Source organism: Euleptes europaea, chromosome 20, assembly GCF_029931775.1.
Source record: "Euleptes europaea isolate rEulEur1 chromosome 20, rEulEur1.hap1, whole genome shotgun sequence".
NCBI lineage: Eukaryota > Metazoa > Chordata > Lepidosauria > Squamata > Sphaerodactylidae > Euleptes > Euleptes europaea.
Genome location: NC_079331.1, coordinates 10,958,389 through 10,982,157, shown reverse-complemented (window position 1 = coordinate 10,982,157; position 23,769 = coordinate 10,958,389). Strand labels below are relative to the sequence as shown.

The 23,769-nt window shown below is 43.8% G+C and overlaps 1 protein-coding gene across 1 annotated transcript in view; it reads left to right on the top strand.

Annotated features, from left to right (window-relative positions):
- Positions 1-23,769, top strand: part of ATP8B4 (ATPase phospholipid transporting 8B4 (putative)) — a 65,180-nt gene that overhangs the window by 8,951 nt on the left and 32,460 nt on the right. The window contains exons 7-13 of the mRNA XM_056866078.1: positions 1,905-1,987; positions 7,251-7,409; positions 8,050-8,138; positions 13,582-13,778; positions 16,370-16,566; positions 17,103-17,147; positions 18,234-18,398. Of these exons, the coding sequence (XP_056722056.1) occupies positions 1,905-1,987; positions 7,251-7,409; positions 8,050-8,138; positions 13,582-13,778; positions 16,370-16,566; positions 17,103-17,147; positions 18,234-18,398 (935 nt within the window). The remainder of the gene's footprint in view (positions 1-1,904; positions 1,988-7,250; positions 7,410-8,049; positions 8,139-13,581; positions 13,779-16,369; positions 16,567-17,102; positions 17,148-18,233; positions 18,399-23,769) is intronic.

The following is a 23,769-nucleotide window of genomic DNA, read 5'->3' as shown; positions in this document are numbered from 1 at the left end:
CTACAAAGAGTTCTTTCAAGTACCTCCCCAAAAAGACTATTTCAAGTTCCTCATTTCCCTGTTTGGTTGAAGCTACCGTAAAATTACAGTTAGTTTCCCTTTGAAGTAAGGAACCACAACTCTTGTTTGCGATGGTGTGAACTTCTTTCAACTGGCCACGGCTTTGCCATTCCTGTTATGCTTCGTAACCTGTGTGCGGGGTGCAGCCTACATCAGATTTGTTGTTTCCTTTCTTTAAAGTGTCAAAACAAATTATTGTCATGCTGCAGATGTTCTGCTTTTCACAATGCCAACTTTTATCTCCCCCCACCAAGCCATTCTCCAGTTGGGGCAACATGCTCAGCAGCTGCTAACGTGTGGGATTCCTGCGTTTTATGGTGGAGAAGGGAGAAAGTAGCACCAAGTTATTTTGCAAGAGGGTCCCACCGAGAACTACTGTGTGAAGGAGAAAACATTCTTGGGATTAGGTTATAGATCTTCCAGCACTGAACCCAGGATAACTCTGAAGGGAGTTGAAAGTGGGACAGTAAAGAAGAGAGCAGGTCGTTTATGCATGGGAGTTTTACCTGAGGTTCATTGCTCGCTGGACTCACACTTTCCTTTTGAATCCCTGCCCCTTGAAATGCTGCTTTGTAATTGGGTGTAGGGAGAGAAAAGTCCCCCCCCACCCAATTGCCGCATTTTAAGAGCATTTTAAGAACAAAAACAAAAAATGGAGCTATTTGAAAGGAATGGGGGGTGGAAGAAACCCAAGCCTTGTTTTTAAAAGCCATCTGCTCAGAAAGAACTCCGAGGAAGCATTTGAATTCCCGCCCCTTGACATGCTGCTTTGTAATTGGCTGTGTGCTTGCTGTGAGAGAAACCAAGCTTCTGTGTCCCGCGCTTTGCCTTATGCATGGGGATTTCAAGTGGGCTGAGCTCAGGGGAGAGGGAAGAATCGGGTTAATAGAGGGACGGGCAGTCCCAGGATTTGTGAGGGCTGGCAGCGAGGTCATCTCTAATGGAGGGAAAACTCATGCATAACTCTAAGGAACAACTGAGACAGATGGGGGTGGTGAACGTGAGTGAAAGTACCCATGCATAAACGATTAGCAAACTACTTGCGGTTGCTTTTTCTTCTTTCTTGGGGTCCAAACCTGATGTTATGGGGCAGCCATTTTTGTTCCCATGACTTCTCTATGAGCGGGGGTGGTCTATTTTCTTTACATGAAAAAGTGTACATGGTAGTGATAATGGGGAGGCCGGCCTATCTCCTGCCTTCCCTTAGTACGTTATGTTGCTTCATGTGTTTTTATACTGCCCTCTCCATCATGAGTTAAGATCTAAGACTATTCAAGAAATTCTAAGAAATAATACAGGGCTACCTGATAAAATTTGTATCCAACGACTACTGGAAGATAGTGACACACAAACTTCGAGATGTGTGGCCAAATTTTGTGCTGCTATATATAAGGCCCGAAAGGATGTAATGTACAAATAGGTACAATTTAATAGATAAACGTTTTAGAAGCTAGCTTACTTACCTTTTTAGATATAGGATTTTATTGATATATTTTATTTTGTGGACTTTTCGATTGACTGATACTGTTTTATTACAAATTTATGTTACTCTTGATTAGATGTGTTCTATTTTTGGTCAAATGACCATAAAATAAAGATTGATTGATTGAGGTTGCTTCAGACACTCTTCTCCACATCCCAGGTCCTTATATTCTAAAATAAATAAATAAAAGCCCCTCACTGCTTTAGACTTGAATGGGACAGGTGTATGAATTACACATCACTGCCCCATTATGTCTTCTTCAGTCCTGAAAGAAAAATGCCTCCAATGTGGAGTTATGGGCAATGCGGTGTGAGGAAGGATGCCAGGAAAGTTCTCTGTAATATTATTATTTATTTGACAGTGAAACCAACTTGAAGGTGCGGCAGGCGTTACCGGCCACCTCTGAACTTGGCGATGAGATTAGCAAACTTGCAAGATTTGACGGTAAGCATCGGAGCAGAACACTACGGAGACTGAAAAACTAAAAACGAAATGTTGCAAGTCAGTAAAAACGCCTTTGTGTTTTTTTGCATGGTGCTGAACACATTCCTTCGATAGCCTTTACCAAACCGAGAAGAGGAGATCCTTTTAAACACTGTTTAAAATCTCCACTGTGATTAGTATCAAATTGCCTTGGTAGTTCTTACCTTAGAGAAAGGAGCATTCCTGATTTTTCTGACTTGGCTTTATCAATATATCTAATACTCAGCATGGGCCCATCTGTGAATATGGAAACCCATAGAGTGGGACCATGGAACCTATAAACCAGATTGTTCTACAAACCTGAGAAAAGCCCCACAAGTTGTTGTGGGTTCCACCCAGCTGGATCTGGGCTAGGTCAGTGGCTGGCGCCAGACGACTCGGCCAGAGTCTTGCCAGGGTAAGGGAAGGAGGGAAAGCTGAGTACATAGGGGAAGATAACAGTAGCTTGGCTGCTTGGAGGGACAGAAAGATGGCTATTGGGGCTTTTCAGGAAAAGAGGATGTAGTGGAGAAAGATGAGATGTCCTCCGCAATTGTGAATTTCCTGCATTGTTCAGGGGGTTGGACTAGATGACCGTGGAGGCCCCTTCCAACTCTATGATTCGAAGTCCTTGCTAGTCCTCTGCTTGTTTTTTCTTTCTTTCTTATTTTGTTTCTTACCTTTTCCTGCAGTACATGTGCCATCACTGGAATGACTGGAAGAACAGAATGGAGGGTCCCCCCAAAGTTAAACAGCGTCCGTTTTAAATACCACAGTGTTTGTGCCCTTTTATTGTTGATTGCAGTGGTCTCTTTTTTCCATCACCTTTCTGGAAACTATTAATACATTTGTTAAGTTTCTGTTGCAGAAATACTTAATACAGCGAGCGTTTGCTGTTCAGAAATTGAATTCTTCCAGATTGAGGAGGATTTACACTGTTTAGGCAAAAGGAATAGCCAGGAAACTTTAAATGGTTGGGCCAAGCGGTATTTTGGTTTGGCTGAAACAAATGGCGTTTTTTCCACACAATGTGTTTTTTTTTCTATATAAAAAAAGCACATAAATTATCGTTGTAAGTAAATAGTAAAGAAGCCAACAAATGTTTGTTTAAAATGAAGACTGGAATATTTATAGAGCCAACGTTCCACTAACAGCAGTGAATATAATGATGGGTATGCGTCAAAGCGTTTCGAAGTTAACATGCAGACCTCTCCGAGATTTCAAAATATTCTGCTCCTCTCTCTCTCTTTCCAACCTATCTTTGGTTTTTAAAATCACAGTGCAGTATTTGGAGACATTCCAACACTACTGACTGAATGGACGTTCTTACCCTCCTCCTTTTCCTTCCTCTTTGTTGCCTCCTTGGGGTAGGGGGCCGTGCTCTTGATTGTTATTTAGTAAAGCATCAACCGTGTTGATCGTTCTCTCCGGAAGTAGGGCCTAGAGATCTGGAATTACAGCCTATCCCCAAATGACGGGTGAGTTCCCAAGGAGAAAATGGCTGCTTTGGAGGGTAGCCACATGTAAGCCCACAGCCTTCAGCAGTGGTCCAGTTCCTTAAATTTCATATTCACCTGCACATGCTGAATAATGCACTTTCAATCCGGTTTCAATGCCCTTTGAAGCTGGATTTTACTGTGCGGAACGGCAAAATCAACTTGCAAATTGTCATTAAAGTGCATTGAAAGTGGATTGAAAGTGCATTATCCAGCATGTGCGGAAGTGTGAAACCATTTCCGAATTTGTGTTGGAGCTATGTTCTTTGACAGAATGACTTCGGAGCTTCCCTAGACCTAGGGTTGCCCATCCTCCAGGTACTAGTTGGAGATCTCCTGCTATTACAACTGATCTCAAGTCAAAAGAGTTTCCGTCTAGACATTAGGAAGAATTTTCTAACAGTTAGAATGGTTCCTCAGTGGAATAGGTTTCCTCGGGAGGTGGTGAGCTCTCCTTCCCTGGAGGTTTTTAAGCAGAGGTTAGATGGCCATCTGTCAGCAATGCTGATTCTATGACCTTAGGCAGATCATGAGAGGGAGGGCATCTTGGCCATCTTCTGGGCATGGAGTAGGGGGTCACTGGGGGTGTGGAGGATAGGTAGTTGTGAATTTTCTGCATTGTGCAGGGGGTTGGACTAGATGACCCTGGTGGTCCCTTCCAACTCTATGATTCTATTATTCCAGCCGATAGAGATCAGTTCACCTGGAGAAAATGGCTGGTTTGGCAATTGGACTCTATGGCATTGAAGTTTCTTCCCTCCCCTAACCCCACCCTCCTCAGGCTCCACCCCCCAAAATCTCCACATATTTCCCAACCCGGAGCTGGCTCCCCTACCTAGATCGGCTTGCTTCAGGCATACTTGATCAGGCAATACAACGCCGCCTGTAGAAACAGTTTGTTCCTCTTTTAACCAGCTCAAGATATTGTGATATTCTCTGTTTACACAGCCATGCTTTGTGCATCTCCTTGCTCTATTTCTTGTCTCATTCCGCGCCCCCGCCCCCCCGGCTGGATTGCTTCCTGCATGCAGTCCCCTCTGCATTCTGGTATCTGTTTTTACAGTAATTGCAACTGGATTTTTCTCCCTCTTATTTTTGGCTCACTGCTGGTAATCTTAGCTGCCTGGCACATTTGTAACCACTTTGTCTAAACAGAGATCCGTGTTTCCTAAAAGTCTGTCTTGCAGCTTTGGTTCTTTCTAAATGCCGATCGCATTATGGAGTCTTATGGAGTTGGTAAACGGCCCGCAACTGGTTCTCTGACTCATCGGTTTCAAGTTTTGTTAAAATTTCTTCAAACTACTGGTCTTCTCTTAGATTCTTCTTGTGAAATTTATACGTCCGTGTGTATTAAGTGCCGTCAAGTCACTTCCGACTCAGGGTGACCCTATGAATCAAAGCCCTCCAGAATGTCCTATCTTTGACAGCCTTGCTCAGATCTTGCAAATTGAGGGCTATGGCTTCCTTTATTGAGTCAATCCATCTCTTGTTGGGTCTTCCTCTTTTCCTGCTGCCCTCAACTTTTCCTATCATGACTGGACTTTTCCAGTGACTCTTGTCTTCTCATAATGTGACCAAAATACGATAGCCTCAGTTTAGTCATTTTAGCTTCTAGGGTCAGTTCAGGCTTGACTTGATCTAGAATCCACTGATTTGTTTTTTTGGCAGTCCATGGTATCTGTAACACTCTCTTCCAACACCACAAAGGGGGTATCACATCAATAGTCAGTGGGAATTTTGCCAGTGAGAGTTAAAATATGTCCTGTGATTTAAATTTCAATCTTTTGCTTCCCCCCAAAATTGCTGACCTGACTGATAAGGGGAGGCACTTTGCCATGAGAATCGCTAGCATTGCAAAAGTCCTGTGAAGCTGGCATCTATATCTTCTTAGATTTAGTTCATAGCCATTTAAACTTTATCTGGCATTTTACAGGCATTACAATGTTTGCCTTGAGGGGCTCTAGAAGAATACATTGGCCAGGCCACTTGATCGGCTCTAATTCCAATTGTAGTTGATGAAAAAATTACAGTATTTCCCCCCCCCCCCATACTTTAATACTAGGTTGTTGTGTTTTTGTTCCAGTTTCCAGATTTTTGACTGTTGTGGTAGTCTGGTTTTTGCCACTTCTGACAAGTTTACATATTTTTGCATGACTGCTGAGCCATATGGTGGGCACAGTGTGGAGTAACAGGAGCCCTAGCAGGAAATCATGTTCATCCCGACAGCACACCGTGCAGCTGAACAGCGGGGATCTAAAACACGAGCGGTTTAGAAAATTGAGCCAGGGACTGTACCCACTTTAGTGTGGACTCTCCCCAGCATTTCAGAGGTGGAAACAGGGACATCCTTGTTAATACTGCCTTCTCATATTCCAAGGGGCTGTGGCTCAGTGGTAGAGCATCTGCTTGGCATGCAGAAGGTACCAGGTTCAATCCCCGGCATCTCCAGTTAAAGGGACTAGGCAAGTAGGTGATGTGAAAGACCTTTGCCTGAGACTCTGGAGAACCACTGCTGGTCTAAGCAGACAACACTGACTTTGATGGACCAAGGGTCTGATTCAGCATAAGGCAGCTTCATGTGTTCAAGGATCACTGCCCAACTCCTCTTCCCTCTCTTCCAGCTATGTTTACAAATTTCGGAAGGCTTTGTTTAACCTGCCATATGGGCTTCCAGGAGACCCGTGGCACAGAGTGGTAAGCTGCACTACTGCAGCCAAAAGCTCTGCTCGCGACCTGAGTTCGATCCCGACAGAGGTCAGTTTCAGGTAGCTGGTTCGAGGTTGACTCAGCCTTCCATCCTTCCGAGGTCGGTAAAATGAGTACCTGGCTTGCTGGGGGTAAAGGGTAGACGATTGGGGAAGGCTATGGCAAACAATCCCATAAGCATAGCCTACTTAGTAAACGTCGGGTTGTGACGTCACCCCATGGGTCAGGAATGACCCGGTGCTTGCACAGGGAACCAATCAAATCAATCAATGGGCGTCTACTGCAATAATCTATTATATTGTCTCTGATCTCTTGTTAGAGACCCTGGTTCAAGATTTGTGGGGTACATGTAAAAAAGTACAATTCTTCCTTACAGAGATGAATGGGACTGGTGGTATATGGGATACCAGGTCACAACCATGATATACCACTTTAGGTTAAAAAAAAAGGGTAAAGGTAGTCCCCCGTGCAAGCACTGGGTCAATATTGACCCATGGGGTGACGTCTTATGATGTTTACTATGGAGACTATGTTTAAGGGATGGTTTGCCATAGCCTTCCCCAGTCATCTATCCTTTACCCCCAGAAAGCTGGGTACTCATTTTACCGACTTCGGAAGGATGGAGGGCTGAGTCAACCTTGAGCCGGCTACCTGAAACCGACTTCCGTCGGGATCTAACTCAGGTTGTGAGCAGAGCTTTGACTGCAGTACTGCAGCTTACCACTCTGCGCCAAGAGGCTCCTAATATATCGCTTTAGCTCCTGATAAAGTGAAAAAAAAATATGTGCAAGGATGATATGTATGTTTGTGAAACTTCCCACAGTTTGTGGGGAAGGGGGGATAGTAGTTTTGTGGCACTGTGTGACATGAATCGCTAGTTATTTCACTAACCTGTATTGAGACTAAATGGCTCTTTCGACATGCACTGTGATGCACGTATCCTCCAAAACCTGACTTAAAAAAATAATCTGTTGAACATTTGAAATGATGGTGGAAGATACTGAAAGCATGATAAGCGTCCTACCTTATTTTTCCCATTATAGGAGAAGTTGTCTGTGAAGCGCCGAACCATAAGCTGAATCAGTTTTCAGGAACTCTTTCCTGGAATGAAGAGAATCATCCTCTTACTAATGAAGAGGTGCTATTGCGGGGCTGTGTATTGAGAAACACGGATTGGTGCTTTGGAATGGTTATTTTTGCAGGTACAGTAAAATACTATCTTTCTTCCTTCCCCATAGAAATAATTGCCCTGGGGCATGCATACAAGATATTTAAAAAATATACCAAAAAACCATACAACTGAGCAGCCTGAAAGATTGTAAAAACAGCCAACTCAGACCTTGATGGGTAGAAAGAAACCATTTAACATGATAGTGGAAAGCAGCTGCATCCTTTCTATGTATAAGATGATAATAAAGGTAATGGTCCCCTGTGCAAGCACCGGGTCATTCCTGACCCATGGGGTGACGTCACATCCCGACGTTTACTAGGCAGACTTTGTTTACGGGGTGGCTTGCCAGTGCCTTCCCCAGTCATCTTCCCTTTACCCCCAGCAAGCCGGGTCCTTATTTTACCGACCTCGGAAGGACGGAAGGCTGAGTCGACCTCGAGCCGGCTACCTGAAACCAACTTCTGTCGGGATCGGACTCAGGTCGTGAGCAGAGCTTGGACTGCAACTGCACTCTGCGCCACGGGGCTCCTCTGAGGATCGAAAGACGCCATTTAACGTGATAGTGGAAAGCAGTGGCATCCTTGCTATGTATAAGATGATAATAGAAGAATGTATTTTGGTGACTTATTGTGTGGAGGTCTGAAAAAAACATACTGGTGCTATTTTTATAGGCCCTGACACTAAATTGATGCAGAACAGTGGCAAAACTCGACTTAAACGAACAAGCATTGATCAACTAATGAACTCTTTAGTGTTGTGGGTAAGTCACTGCAGTAGAACCATAAAAATCCAGACGATTTTGGGCTGGGATCTTAATTATATTGCCTTGAATGTTATGGAGAGATGCTGGATGGTCTGTGATTGGGTTTTCTTTTTGGAATAGACTGTTCATAAATAAGATTGGTGTCATTTGTTGCCTACCTGCTACAGAGTTTTCCTATTGAGCTGTTCACTTATGCTTATTCAAGATTCCCCAGTGTCAAGTCAAGTTTATTAATACGGTCTGACCAATCACGTGCCAACACATCAAAATTTCCAGACACAATAGTTTTGCACCGCAGAATCACAGACTGCCCGTACATATAGGAGATAACTTTTAAAGTGGCCAAATTTGGGTGGCAAGCAATGAGGACCAGGCGTGCATGGGTTGAACTTAATGGTTGAGCGATTTTATATTTATACTAATTTTAAACATGTAATATTTTTAATTAAGCGCTTAACGGCTTTTATGAGTGAGAGATTGTAAGATGGTATAGGGGTTCACACTTGATGCACTTTTATATGTGTTATGTTATGTATGTATATCTGGTATGTTTTTATGCTGGTCTTGGACCGTATTAAACTCTCTTTCTTTCTTTGCCCGTACATATAAAGGTGTGTAAGGTCAATAGAAGCAACCCCTGGTTAAAATTATCACATTAAAATTGTAAAATATTGTAACAATCATTCTCTAATAAAGTTCTGTGTATTTTAATAGCAACAGCGCAGAACGTCGCAGTTTGGAGCGTAAGCTGAGGGTCTTCTCCTAATAGGATTTTATGGTGACTGTCACCTTGATTATGCTTAAATGATCTGAAAATCCCTCTTTTGCTTCTGTGGCTGATCGTAGTGGAAACGGGGGGGGTAACTTAAAGGGTATATTTATTTATTTGTTTTATTTAAAACATTTATTTTATTTAAAACATCTTTGAAGCCTTTCTGCCTTGTGGAACTCTTAAGGCAGCTTACAGTGTACATAAATCAAAAATTATTTAAAAAAATACCCAAAAGACCACAATTTAAAGTCACAAATTAGGACTGCCAATAAATTAAAAACAAACAAAACAACTAAATTAGTCGAACACAGTCCTAAGTAAAACTGTCTTCAGCTGCCTCCTAAAGATCAAAAGTGAGGTGGCCAGGCGCACCTCCCCCGGTGAGGTTGTTCCATACTTATGGGGCTGCCACAGAAAAGGCCCTCTCTTGTGTACCCAGCAGAAGAACGAATTTGATTGGCGGGTCAATCAGGAGGGCCTCTCCCTGTGACAAGACAAGACAATTCTTTATTACCGTCAATGACCAGCACAGGTGATCTAGTTTATTTTTTAAAAGGTGTTCATTGTACATAGGGGGCGGTAGTTTTTTAAAAACCTGTTTTTTTTTTTTTTTTTTTACTGTCAGGGCAATTTCACAGATGTTGAATAATGCACTTCCAATCCACTTTGAAGTTGGATTTTTCTGTGGCCATTTATGCAGGGTCAATTTTTATGTTCACTCAAACCTCTTTTTTTAAATGCGACCTTTAAAATGCCTTTTCACAGAAAAATTCCACCCACCCACTCCTTCATTCCTTCCATTAGCCCGTTGCCGTTTGCATAGCTAACACGCGGCTGTCATTTTGCATCTTCCTTGAGGGGATTCTTCGGGGCAGGGGCGGAGCAAACACAAAAGTTTGCGTTATAGGGGCTCTTAAGAAATGCGAAGCAGTTATGTGCCGGCTTCGCAGTCACTTCCTGAATGACTGTTCACCATGAAAAACTAAAAAAAAAATAGGCAGGGCACTTCAGCCTGGAACGCACTGCTAATTACCAAGCGTAAATGGCCTGTATGAACTGGCAAAATCCACTTGCAAATGATCGTTAAAGTGGATTGAAAGTGGATTGAAAGTGCATTATTTGGCATGTGTGAAAGTGCAATCATGAGATTCTGAAATTTGCATTTGGGCTGGCGATGGGATTGCGGCGACAGTGAAGAAATCACGGATCCCCCCTCCCTATTCATCTCTTTAAAGCCTTGCCTAGAACTGTGCAGCCCCCCCTCGTGAGGAATGCCACCTACAGCACTGAGCCTGCGACTTACTAATGAATTGGCTTTTAGCAAGGCTACTTTGCAAAGCTAAAACCAAATGTCCTCTTTTTCGATTATTGCGGAAATCATGGCGCTTTGTCAAGTTTCAGGCACATTTAGAAGTGGAGCTTTGTGTGAAGACAGAACCCTTCACGACGGAGAAGCAAAATCTGTCCTCAGACAAATTTCCACTTGCATTCTTAAAGTTTATTTGTGCGCTTTCCAGGCCACTCTCTCTGTGCAGTTAGTAGTATTCAATAAAAGGATGTAGAAAAATGCATCTCGAAGCAAACATGTGTCAGAATAATTGCAGTAAGTACTAGTTGTGGTTTTTGTTAGCTAATAAAACAATAGGGGGGAAAATGTCACCAGTTCTTCACATGTTTTTTTAATAGAGCCTCCCACTGATGTTGGGCCAAATCCTGAAATCTGTGCTAAGGACTCGAATTTGCCACTAGGTCACTGCCTCTAGTAGGTGGCATAGAGTGTTACATCACCCCTAAGGGAATTTAAGGAGACAGTTTGTCTTAGGAATGCCTCCTAGACTATCCTGGCAAGCACAGGGAATGTTCAGCGCCAACCCCATGCAAGGGGCCCGTGCGGAAAGGGTGGGAACGCATCTCTTCTGAATACTGAACTGAGGGATTTCGGTTCTGTTTGGGCCTTTGAACGCCGTGTGCGCTCCCCGCTGCAGCTGAAGAGTTATGTGCCTTTGCGCAGAACTTGATTACCTCCAGAGAGCCGTATGCCCATCTTGAATTTTGTTGGGTCATTTCCTCTCCCAAGGGAACACTGTGAGCTGCCTATTCTGTGAAGGGTTTAGGTTTTCTAATGCACAATTCTGAGCACTCTGGGGCAAACTACAAATGGTAAAAAATTATTATCCCATCTTTCCTCCCAAGAACTCCGGACAGTATACATCATTCTCCCTTCCTTCATTTTACCCTCACTTTACCCTCACAACGTTAATCATAGAGTTGGAAGGGACCACCAGGGTCATCTAGTCCAACCCCCTGCACAATGCAGGGCATTCACAACTACCTTCCCCCCACACCCCTACTCCATGCCCAGAAGATGGCCAAGATGCCCTCCCTCTCATCATCTGCTTAAGGTCACAGAATGCTCATTGCTGACTGATGGCCATCTAGCCTCTTCTTAAAACCCTCCAGGGAAGGAGAGCTTACCACCTCCTGAGGAAGCCTGTTCCACTGGGGAGCTGCTCTAACTGTTAGAAAATTCTTCCTAATGTCTAGACCAGTGGTTCCCAACCTTTTTTTGACCAGGAACCACTAGGATTTTTTTGTTTGGTGCAGGGACCCCAAGGTTCAAAATAAAAATTCTGAGAATTTGAAAATAAACTTTAATCATAACTGTTAGTTAAACATTAAACTTAGAATAATATTTGAATATATATTTTTATTATAGATAACTTTTAATTGAAAATATTAATTTATTAAGGGTTTATAACTTTGTTTTGCGGACCTTAATTTAGTTCTCGCGGACCCCTGGGGATCCACGGACCCCTGGTTGGGAACCAGTGGTCTAGATGGAAACTCTTTTGATTTAATTTCAACCCGTTGGTTTTGGTCCAACCTTCTGGGGCAACAGATTTGGCACCCTCCTCTATGTGACAGCCCTTCAAGTACTTGAAGATGGTTATCATATCACCCCTCAGTCATCTCCTCTTCAAGCTAACCATACCGAGCTCCTTCAACCTTTCCTCATAGGACTTGGTCTCCAGACCCCTCACCATCTTTGTTGCCCTCCTCTGGACACGTTCCATCTTGTCTACATCTTTCTTAAATTGCGGTGCCCAATGTGAGGTAGATCAGGGTGAGAGATAAACTGCTGGCAGTGGTCAGTGAAACTGACATAAAACTGGTCTGAGTTTTATTCTCTCTATCTGAAATCCATAGCAGGATGCCATATGAAATTAAGTTTTTGCTGGATTCAGTGAATAGGGAATTGTTGTGTAGCCTTCGTTGATTGACTGGACTGTGTTAGAACTCGGGTTTTTCATTCTTCCTGTGGAAATTACTTGGGAAAGAAAATGGGAGTAGTAATCCCTTACTGCACATTTTTGGGCTTACTGTCCTGCATAAGAACTAGTGTCCCAGGATTAACAATCTAGCCCTTGTAAATACAGAAATTATGTTCGAGAATACAACAGCAAAAACATGCTGTAGTCTTTGAGATGAGAAATAAACAACTCAACGAAGTCTAAACTCTTTGCATCCAAGGTATTTAGTTCCCTCATCCAAATATTTCAACAAATTCAGAATAAGATTGTGTATAAGAAGTTGAATGCCTCCTATGATTTCAGGGCCCTTACTTAGAATGTGTGTGGGGTTATAACATATCCAAGTGGTTACATGGAATCGATATGTATGTTGAAGTTCTGAAGCTTGATCTTATGTGATTTGGCACATTGGGGGCAAGAGGAGGAGGATTGGGTAACTGCCCTATCTACATTGCAATCTATTTATTGAAATTGGTGTATATGCTTTATGTGTGTGTAATTTAGATGAATTATGGAAATCAATGTGGTGTAGTGGTTAAGAGCAGTGGTTTGGAGCGGTGGACTCTGATCTGGAGAACCGGGTTTGATTCCCCACTCCTCCACATGAGCAGCGGACGCTAATCTGGTAAACTGGGTTGGTTTCCCCACTCCAGCACATGAAACCAGCTGGGTGACCTTGCGCTAGTCACACTCAGCCCCACCTACCTCACAGGGTGTTTGTTGTGGGGAGGGGAAGGGAAGGTGATTGTAAGCTGGTTTGATTCTTCCTTAAGTGGTGGAGAAAGTCGGCATATAAAAAAACCAACTCTTCTTCATCAGTCTGGGGCTCCTAGTTTTCTGACGCAGTGATGAAGCTACCTGTCCTCTGTGCCTGAGGTGCTAGCGTCAAGATTTTTTGTGTTGTGATCTCTGATATGTTGGAGGATAAATTGTAAAACTCCCATAACCCTAACGGATGGTTCAGAGTATCGATGAGCCACCTGGCAGCAAAATGAGTGCCTCCCTTGGGTTTACAACGTTTGGTTTTAAAAGAAGGAAAACTTTGGCCCATGAATCAAGGAGCAGAGTGAGAGTAGAAACTGGCAAATCAAGGGTGGAGTCTGGATGAATCTGGCAGGTTCCACAGAATTCTGGCAGGTGGGCAATTCCTCTCCTTGCTTTATTTGGGCTGACGTCTTTGTGCCATTATAAAATTCTGTTTTCTGCATCTCTTGGTGTCGACATTCACGTAACTTATTGCCCCGCCGATCATATGTAGGCGACTTTGCGTCTTTGTCTCACGCCGATAAACCAAAGGCAAAAGTTGTCATCTTGAGAGAAAATAAAGTTTTTATCACTTCTGCTATTCTGATTTCAGATTTTTGGACTTCTGATATTCATGGGAATCATTCTAGCGATAGGAAATTCAATCTGGGAGCATCAGGTTGGAGTACATTTCAGAATTTACCTGCAGTGGAACAACGTGGCGAACAGTTCTGTATTTTCAGGATTTCTAACATTTTGGTCGTACGTTATCATACTCAATTCAGTTGTGCCGATTTCCTTATATGTGAGGTAAGATGCTTTATATTGCAGGTCAGTCCTGAAGGGTGTAATCCTGCTTTTCTCCTGAAGAGGGTAGCCAAGTGCAGATGCTTCTACCATGCCCACAGCATTACAAACTGTGGCCATTTATGCAGGGTCAATTTTGAAGCTTGCTGAAAGCTCTTTTTTAAAACGTGACCTTTAAAATGACAATTTACGGTAGCGACGCAAAAGGAGAAATTTCACCCACACACACACTCACCATTAGCCAACTGCCATTTGCATAGCTAACGCATGGCTGTCGTTTTGCACGGTTCCTTGAGGGGATTCTTCGGTGTGCGGGCGGAGCAAACACAAAAGGTTGCGTCAAAGGGGCTCTTGAGTAATGCGGAGCAGGTCTGCGCCGGCTTCACAGTCACTTCCTAAACAATGGTTTGTTATGAAAAACTCAAAAAAAAATGCAGGGCAATTCAGCCTGGAACGCTCTGCTAATTACCAAGCATAAATGGCCTGTGACACCCTCCCCCCGCCACGGTTGCCTCCCTTAAACTTTCCTCTCTCCCCCCCCCCCCATTTGCTCAAATTCTGAAAATGCCAAGCAGCGGATAACGTTTCTTCCTGCAATTGTGTTTGGCGGTTGTCAGCCTCGCCGCAAATTGCCAGTGGTGTTGCGGTGAGTTTGGAATCTCTTGAAATTTCCTGCTGACTCATCTTCAGTTATGAAGCCTTTTTAAAGATTATTCAGCTCTGAAACATAGGCAGAATCTCAGCACCAAAAAACCCCCCCTCTTTCTCTTCTCGTGTGTGCCTTTTTAAATGTTTATTAAAAGAAAATGAGAATATAACAATAAAAGGAAATGGAAATATAACGTTACTAAAATACACATACTACAAATTCTTGAAAATAAACTAAAACCGTGCTGCTAATATAACTAAAATGTCCATACCAGTGAGCCAAACAATAAGCTATCTATCTCAAATCCGATGATTATTACATCACTCCCTCTCTGCAATTTACACACTGGAGTGTTTTTTCCATCCTTGAGATTGTTACATTCCAGCGAGCGTCCAGTTCTTCCGTATTTTTATCGTTATTATGATATGTCAACTTAATTAAAGCTTAGGTTTCTTTAACCTTATCAAGCCAATTATTTAAATCAGGGGATTTCTTGCTTTTCCAGTAACTCGCAAGATTTATTCTTGTGGGTACCTTATTATGATCTGAGATCCTCTGGCAACCATTTCTTAATGATACGCCCAGGGTTAGACAACAGAGGGGCAAGCAGAGAGATTCTTAGTGGCTGCCATGCAATGATTAATCTCTCTCATTACAGATTTAGCCACACGAGTAAAGTGGGAATTTCAGTGAATTTGATTATTTTTGTTCTGTTTTGCTTGTTACCTGCCCTTCCAACCTTCAGATGAGAATGCTGTCTAGCGTTGGTCTTCAACTGGTGGGTTGGTTTCCAAAAGTGGGTTGGGTCTAACCTCTAGGGGAGTCACATCAGCATTCATACAACCATTCATACCCCCATGTTTTCGAAGTCATTTTAATGAGAAAAAGAAAGGTTTAGAGAGGAACAGGTTAGAGTGGGGGAGGAAGAAAGGTGGAGTAAGGAAGAGAGGCATGAGTGTAGTAAAAATGGATACTAGTCATGATGCATACCTATTCTCTCCAGGATCAGAGGTACATGCCTGTTACATTAGGTGCGGTGGAACACAGGCAGGACGGTACTGCTGCGGTTGTCTTGCTTGTGGGCTTCCTAGAGGACCCTGGTTGGCCACTGTGTGAACAGACTACTGGACTTGATGGGCCTTGGTCTGATCCAGCAGGGCTTTCCTTATGTTCTTATGGATGGGGCTATCCATGGCTAATATTCAAAATGGATACTAGTCATGATGCACACTTATTCTCTCCAGGATCAGATGAGCCGGCCTATTATATTAGGTGCTGTGGAACACAGCCAGGGTAATGCTGCTGCAGCTGTCTTGCTTGTGGACTTGAGGCCCCTGGTTAGCCACTGTGTGAACAGACTGCTGGACTTGATGGACCTTGGTCTGATCCAGCAGGGCTTTTCCTATGGTCTTATGAGCATCCCTATTATTTTAGGTGCTGTGGAACACAGGTAGGATGGTGCTGCTGCAGTTGTCTTGTTTGGGGGCTTCCTAGAGGCCCCTGGTTGGCCACTGTGTGAACAGACTGCTGGACTTGATGGGCCTTGGTCTGATCCAGCAGGGCTTTTCCTATGTTTTTATGAGCATCCCTATTATATTAGGTGCTGTGGAATGCAGGCAGGATGGTGCTGCTGCAGTCGTCTTGTTTGTGGGCCTCCTAGAGGCACCTGGTTGGCCACTGTGTGAACAGACTGCTGGATTTGATGGACCTTGGTCTGACCCAGCATGGCTGTTCTTATGTTCTTATGGTGGTAAAGTTTAAAAGGGACCCCCAAGTTTTAGGACAGATTCTGGGTCTCTCAAAAAGGTGAAGATGAGCACTGTATAATACTATAGTGTCCATCTCTCTCCCCCCCCCCCCATATTCTGGAAACTTAACTGCTTCACTGACCTTCTTTGATTTCTAAAAAACTTTAAAACCTTCCCTGTCTGTGTCCCTTTCAAAGTGTGGAAGTGATTCGTCTTGGACACAGTTACTTCATCAACTGGGATCATAAAATGTACTTTGCCAAAGAAGATGTTCCCGCTGAGGTCCGGACTACAACTCTCAGTGAAGGGCTGGGACAGATTGAGTACATTTTTTCAGACAAAACAGGGACGCTCACTCAAAACATAATGACTTTTCATAAGTGTTCGATTAATGGTAAAGTATATGGTAAGATGGCATTTCTTCATTCTCCCAATCTTAGGCTCTGTAAGCAGTTAAAGAAATGAACTTTCCATCTCAATCATAGCCTTTTGAGGTTCTTTCTAGTTCATTTAATTATGGAAGATAAAAACCAAATTGAGCATAAACAAGATTGCCCCACTTGTACCCATAATACCTACGTAACCTTTTCTGGGTACTGTCTGCGCTCTCTTCTGAACTTCTGAAGCTCTGGTCTCCAGTTTTTGACTGGCCCAAGGTCACCCAGCAGGCTTTATGTGGAGGAGTGGGGAATTGAACCTGGTTCTCCAGATTGGAGTCCACCATTCATGTGGAGGAGTGGGGAATCAAACCCAGTTTTCCAGATTAGAGTCCACCGCCCTTAACCGCTACACCTCGCTGGCAGTGTTAAAAAAAATCAAATCTCAGGCATCCAAAGGGCCTTTGATACATATGACATAATATTTCAGGGTTTGATCCATGAAGCTGATAGTACAGGGTCTCTCTCCATCACTGCATTGCTGGTTTTGCAGGGCATATATTCGGTAAGCATAAAGGTTTTAGGAAGCATAATTTACATCCTGGACTTCTAGGTTTGAAGGGAAAAATTACGAAACTCCCTGTTGTAACAATTCTGCAGAAGACTCTGAAAGCTTAAGGAAACGGATTCTGAATTTAAAGGGAATTCTATTTTTTGCTCATTGTTTGAATTTTGCAGGCAAAACGCGCGATGATGCTGATAACGTGGGCCCCAAAATGACGATCCGCAAGGTAAAGTTGGCGACCGGAATTCTGTGTTAGATGTTTTGTTTGCCTTATGGGGGTGATCTTCAGCCTGTTCAGTCTCAGACTCCACTGAGCTGTGAGGATGTGAAATCAGAAATCACATGACAGGAAGAAGCGAAGCCAACAGTTATGGCTTCTCCATTGTTGAAGCCAGGACCATGGACAGCAGACCAAGGGAGCTAGAGACAGGAAACACACAAGCCAAAGTGCCAGTACTAGGTACTGTAGTGAGGAATAAGCCAAACCTTAGAGACATGGAGCAAACTTCTCCACTTCTAGTGACCTCACCCTGCCATTCTGCTGCCTCTGTCAGCATGCTAGTGATTAAAGTGTTTTTTTCTAATTAAGTAAATTTTTTATATACTTACTGCCATCCAGCTGCAGCTAAATTATGGCAACCCTTTAGGGTTTTCAAGGCAAGAGAAACCCTGGTTGCGGAGCCACCCTGGACTTCCTTGGTGGTCTTCCATCCAAGTACAAACCAATGCTGACCCTGCTTAGCATCTGAGACCTGAGGAGATCAGGTTTGTTTGGGTTATCCAGATAGATCACGATGGGTAGCCATGTTAATCTGTCAATAACAGTAGAAGAGAGCAAGAGTCCAGTAGCCCCTTATAGACTAACAAAATTTCTGGCAGGGTATGAACCTTTGTAAGCCACAGCTCACTTCTTCAGATACTTCAGATTCTGGGCTATCCAGCTTAGGGGTATAAAGTTAATGATAATATTTGGCCAGAATGTTGGCCAAACCCTATGTAAAATATAAGTCAAAATCTAGATATTTTAAATCTTTTTGTACTTTAATTATAGTCTTTAGCTACTAAACTCTTTATAATTTGTAATCATGCTTTAACAGTACCCCCCCCCATTTCTTTCACAGCAAATGCCGGTGGATTTCTCCTTTAGCCCATTAGTGGACAGTAAATTTAGCTTCGATGACCACCGTCTGTTTGAGTCCGTTAGATTCGGGGACCCGCAAGTTCATGAATTCTTTAGGCTGCTTTCTCTCTGCCATACCGTGATGCCTGAAGAGAAACCTACAGGTAACTTAATGAAAGATGCAGGCCTATATGGGAAATACTATGGCAGTGCAATCCTAAACAGAGTTTTATCCCACCATAAGCACATTGACTTCAATGGACCTAGACAGGTGTAACTCTACTTAGGACTGCACTTGGAGATGGGGGGTCTCAGCTATCCCGTGCCCACTTCTTTTTGTCGCCTTGAGCAGGGAGTGGCTCTGAACAGTCTGCAGAGATCAATGAAGGCGGCTGAGGGGAGACATGATAGAGGTCTATAGAATTATGCATGGTTTGGAGAGAGTGGACTGGGAGAAGCTTTTCTCCCTCTCCCATAACACTAGAACACTGGGTCGTCTGCTGAAGCTGGAGGGTGAGAGATTCAAAACTGATAAAAGGAAGTATTTTTTCACGCAGCGCATAGTTAAACTGTGGAACTCCCTGCCCCAGGATGTGGTGATGGCTGCCAACCTGGAAGGCTTTAAGAGGGGAGTGGACATGTTCATGGAGGAAAGGGGTGTTCATGACTACTAGTTAAAATGGATACTAGTCATGATGCATACCTATTCTTTCCAGGATCAGAGGAGCAGGCCTATTATCTTAGGTGCTGTGGAACACAGGCAGGATAATGCTGCTGCCGTTGTCTTGTTTGGGGGCTTCCTAGAGGCCCCTGGTTGGCCACTGTGTGAACAGACTGCTGGACTTGATGGGCCTTGGTCTGATCCAGCAGGGCTTTTCTTATGTTCTTATGTTGTTATCAGTGAATTTCTCAAATCAAACAGGGAAATCAAACATTTCAGGCTGAAGCTCTGTTTAACAGAACCCGTTTTAATTTCCACCGCCATTCAGAAGCCATGCTGGTCAAAAGCCCCACCTTGCCCTGTTCACTTTCTAAAAGTACTTGGCAGGTACCAGGAAAGGTGTTAGCAGGGACCATGATGCCCACAGGATACTTGGCTATAAGAAACATATTTGGAATTCTAAAGTCAACAAGTTAAAACAGTCCAGCATCTCTGGGGGAAAAAATCTTGTGATAAGCTGAGCCAACAATATGACAAACGCTAAGTACATGTGACACTACTTTGTACTTGTGCAGTGTGCTTTTGCAACATGAATGTGTGTGAAGTACCATCAAGTCATAGCTGACTTCTGGCGACCCCAGCAAGGGGCTTCCAAGGCAAGGGGGAAGCTCTCCTTCCTCTGCAGAGCCTTCCTTGGTGGTCTCCCTTCCAAGTGCTGACCCTGCTTAGCTTCCGAGATCTGAAGAGATAGGGCTATACCATGCTGCCTTCCCTCCTCTTTTGCAGCATACTTCACTGAAATAATGTTTGCGCAGTAGGCCTGCTGGTTAAACCAGTGTTATCCCTGTATTACATATGGAGAGGAGCCGTGGCTCAGTGGTAGAGGCTCTGCATGGCATGCAGGAGGTCCCAGGTTCAATCCCCGGCATCTTCAGTTAAAGGGACTCGGCAAGTAGGTGATGTGAAAGACCCCTGCCTGAGACCCTGGAGAGCCGCTGCCGGTCTGAGTAGACAATACTGACTTTGGGATGTAAGGGCGATCTGGCTGCGACAACTGTCACCCTATTGATCGCCAGGGTTGATTCGGCTGATCTGGCTGGCTAGGCGGGTGTCCCCTCCCTCACTGCTCCATGTGTGTCCCTCCTGAAGCTGCGCGCTCAGTGGAAGAGGACGACCATCCCAGATAGGAGTGTACCGTTCTTCGGTCAAGGGTATACGATAGCTGCCCTCACCTGCTAGAACCTCCAAACACCAATACTGACTTTGATGGATGCAGGGTCTGACTCAGTACAAGGCAGCTTCATGTGAGAATAGGAAATAGTGGCTTACCTAAAGCTTTGGTGCATCCTACAAAGAACCCCACTGAACAGCAAGCATGTGACGGTAAGTCATGTGATATCAGAGCTGCCCATCTGGTAAGAGTTAGGGTTCAACCCAGCCAGGGGTGTCAGTAAACTGGTTCAGAATCCTGGTAAGAAAGTGGTACTTCCTATCTTCTGCTTCAAAAGCCCTTAGAAAATGTACGCTGGTAAATTTATATTACTTTCACTGCTGAACCTTGACAACCTAATCAGGTTCTAGGATTGAGCCTTGGCTTGGACGAATCCCTACTGTTGTATCAGTTGCACTGAAGGACATGTTATATTACTAAGGCAAAATTTCGATGCTGAGGAAATTACTCATTTTTATCTGTTTATTTGCTCGATCTGGTGCCAAATCTCCTGACCTTTTATTCAGAGGCAGTTTTCAGCCATAAAAGGATATATTTTATGCTTATTTACTCAATGGCTTGGGTGAAATCTGGGAAGCGCTTGGTGCTTCCAAATCTTTCTCCGTCCCTCGCGATGCATTCCTGACCTTTACTACAATGGAAAGCACCCTTGTGTGGGATTTTGGCCTTTTATAGTATCTCAGGGCCGATGTCAAGTGTGAATGCTTCGGGGTATCTTTCGAGAGCCACAGCCTGGGCAAAGGCCAGAGATGAGCCCATCTGTTCCCACTAGGATCAAGCAGTTACCAAGAGGGCCCCTGTGATATTGCAGGGGTCTCTCTGGCAACCTTCCGTTTCTTGGTGGAAGAGTAACTCAGAAGGAGCAGAGAATAATTCTTGTATGCTTCTTTTTGGTGGTTAAGAGCGGTGGTTTGGAGCGGTGGAGCCTGATCTGGAAAACCGGGTTTGATTCCCCACTCCTGCACACATGCGGCGGAGGCTAACCTGGTGAACCGGGTTGGTTTCCCCACTCCTACACCCGAAGCCGGCTGGGTGGCCTTGGGCTAGTCACAGCTCTGTTAGAGCTCTCTCAGCCCCACCTACCTCACAGAGTGTCCGTTGTGGGGAGGGGAAGGGAAGGTGATTGCAAGTCGGTTTGAGTCTCCCTTAAGTGGTAGAGAAAGTTGGCAGATAAAAACCAACTCTTCCTCTTCTTCTTTTTAGCCTGGGAACATGAAAGAGTTTCATTTCACTCAAGAAGGGCATGCGCATGATGGGTCAGCATGCTAAGGGTGGCACCCATGGGGCATCCTAACCACCCCCCTAAAAAAACCCACCCATGCAGCTTTGAATTTATAATGTCTGCCACTTTACCTGTCAGGCACAGGGTCTTTCAGTTTGCAAGACCTGAGCAAGGCTGATAATGATAGGATGTTTTGGAGGTCATCAATTCATAAGTCAGAAGCGACTTGGCAGCACATAACACACGCACAGAGTGTGGCAACCTAGTATATGGTAGGCCCTAGGTTAAAATCCCCACTTTGTTGTGAAACTCACTGAGTAGGGTTGCCAGCCTCCAGGTACTGATAGAAAATTGTGGAAAGCTAATCCCAACGGGGAAAATTACAGTAACGCAACCACTCAATATTCTAATAATATATGAAGTTCCACAATTAATCGCTCGCTACTATATCATATTTATGCACAAAAATATCCAATCACATACACAGTGTATCAGCGCAATATAATTACAGTTTGACAAACAGTGCAGCCGCACCTCATACCCTCACAATTGAGGAAAATAACGCACAAAAACGCCCTAAATAATGACAGGAAAAGGCACTAAGGAAAGACGCGAACAATCGTTATTTCGCCTTCAAATACAGGACCTAAACCATGGAGGACTTTTCCCGTCATTATTTAGGGCGTTTTCATGCGTTATTTTCCTCAATTGTGAGGGTGTGAGGTGCGGCTGTACTGTTTGTCAAACTGTAATTATATTGTGCTGATATACTGTGTATGCGATTGGATATTTTTGTGCATAAATATGATATTGTAGTGAGTGATGAATTGTGGAACTTCATATATTATTAGCATATTGAGTGGTTGCTTTACTGTAATTTTCCCCGTTGGGCTTAGCTTTACACAACCTCCAGGTACTAGCTGGAGATCTCCTGCTATTACAACTGATCTCTAGCCGATAGAGATCAGATCACCTGGAGAAAATGACCGGTTTGGCAATTGGACTCTATGGCATTGAAGCCTCTCCCCTCCCCAAACCGCCCCAAAAACCTCCCGCCGGTGGCAAAGAGGGACCTGGCAACCCTATCATTGAGTGATCTTGGCTCAGTCACGGTCACTCCCCCTAGCCTACCTTAGAGTCATTGTGAAGGTAAAATCAAGGAGCTGTGAAAACGTCCTGAGCTCACGGAGGAAAGGGCAGGAAACAAATGGGACTAAATAAATATATACCCTGCAAGAAAAGGCACAATTTTTGCATTGCGTTTTAACTGCACCGTGGCTTGCAACCCCCACCCCTCAAAAACAACCAACCTACCCCAACGCACTGCGCCCGTTTATCAATAGAGTCCTCTCACCAATTCAAAATATTAACCACTTCTTATGCCCTGAAGGTTCACTGAAAGTTGTATAGCAGGCTAATGCTGTTTGTCTCCGGAAGGTTGTACACAATATTCCTGAAAGTTTGTCTCGAGTCCCCTTTCTGCGGAGAAAGTGTAGGGGACACAGTTTTGAAATAAATAGGGTATTCAACCTTGCCTTCCCTGTCCCTGCAGGCCGAAGTGGTACACTCCTGAACAGCTGCGCCATGGGGCTCTGTTGTTTTTGTAGGGTTGCCAACCTCCAGGTAGTATAGGAAACTGTATATACACAAAGTGCAAATATTTATAAGCTACTGAGGTGAAACATAGACCATATACGTGACTTATATACAACACAATTATATACAATATGTACAGTTCACACAAAAAATGTCTGATTGCTCATACTTACCCTGTGTGGGAAGGAATGATGAATATGTAACAGCACTTTTGTATTAAGGACTGAAGAAAGATTTCCACTGCTGTGGATCTGAAACGGCCGTATCCATCGATGATTGTGGCTCTATATGAACTTTACACAAGGATTACAATATTAGCATTCATTTAGTACTCAGTTGAGACCTTTGGAACTTCCTCTATATATTTGTGGTACTCAGTTGAGACCTTTGGAAATTTCTCTACATTTTTTGTGTGAACTGTACATATTGTATATAATTGTGTTGTATATAAGTCACGTATATGGTCTATGTTTCACCTCAGTAGCTTATAAATATTTGCACTTTGTGTATATACAGTTTCCTGTACTGTTTTTCTAAACCTTTTGGTACGAGTACAGAGGTGCCGTTTTTCTCCCCAACCTCCAGGTAGTAGCAGGAGATCTCCTGCTATTTCAACTGATCTCCAGCCGATAGAAATCAGTTCACCTGGAGAAAATGGCCACTTTGGCAGTTGGACTCTATGGCATTGAAGTCCCTCCCCTCCCCAAACCCCACCCTCCTCAGGCTCCGCCCCAAAAACCTGGAACATGGCAACCCTATGTTTTTGATTTGTGTTGTGCTTTTCTGTGCTTTTCTGCATAGAATCCACTGCAGATGAAAAGGTTT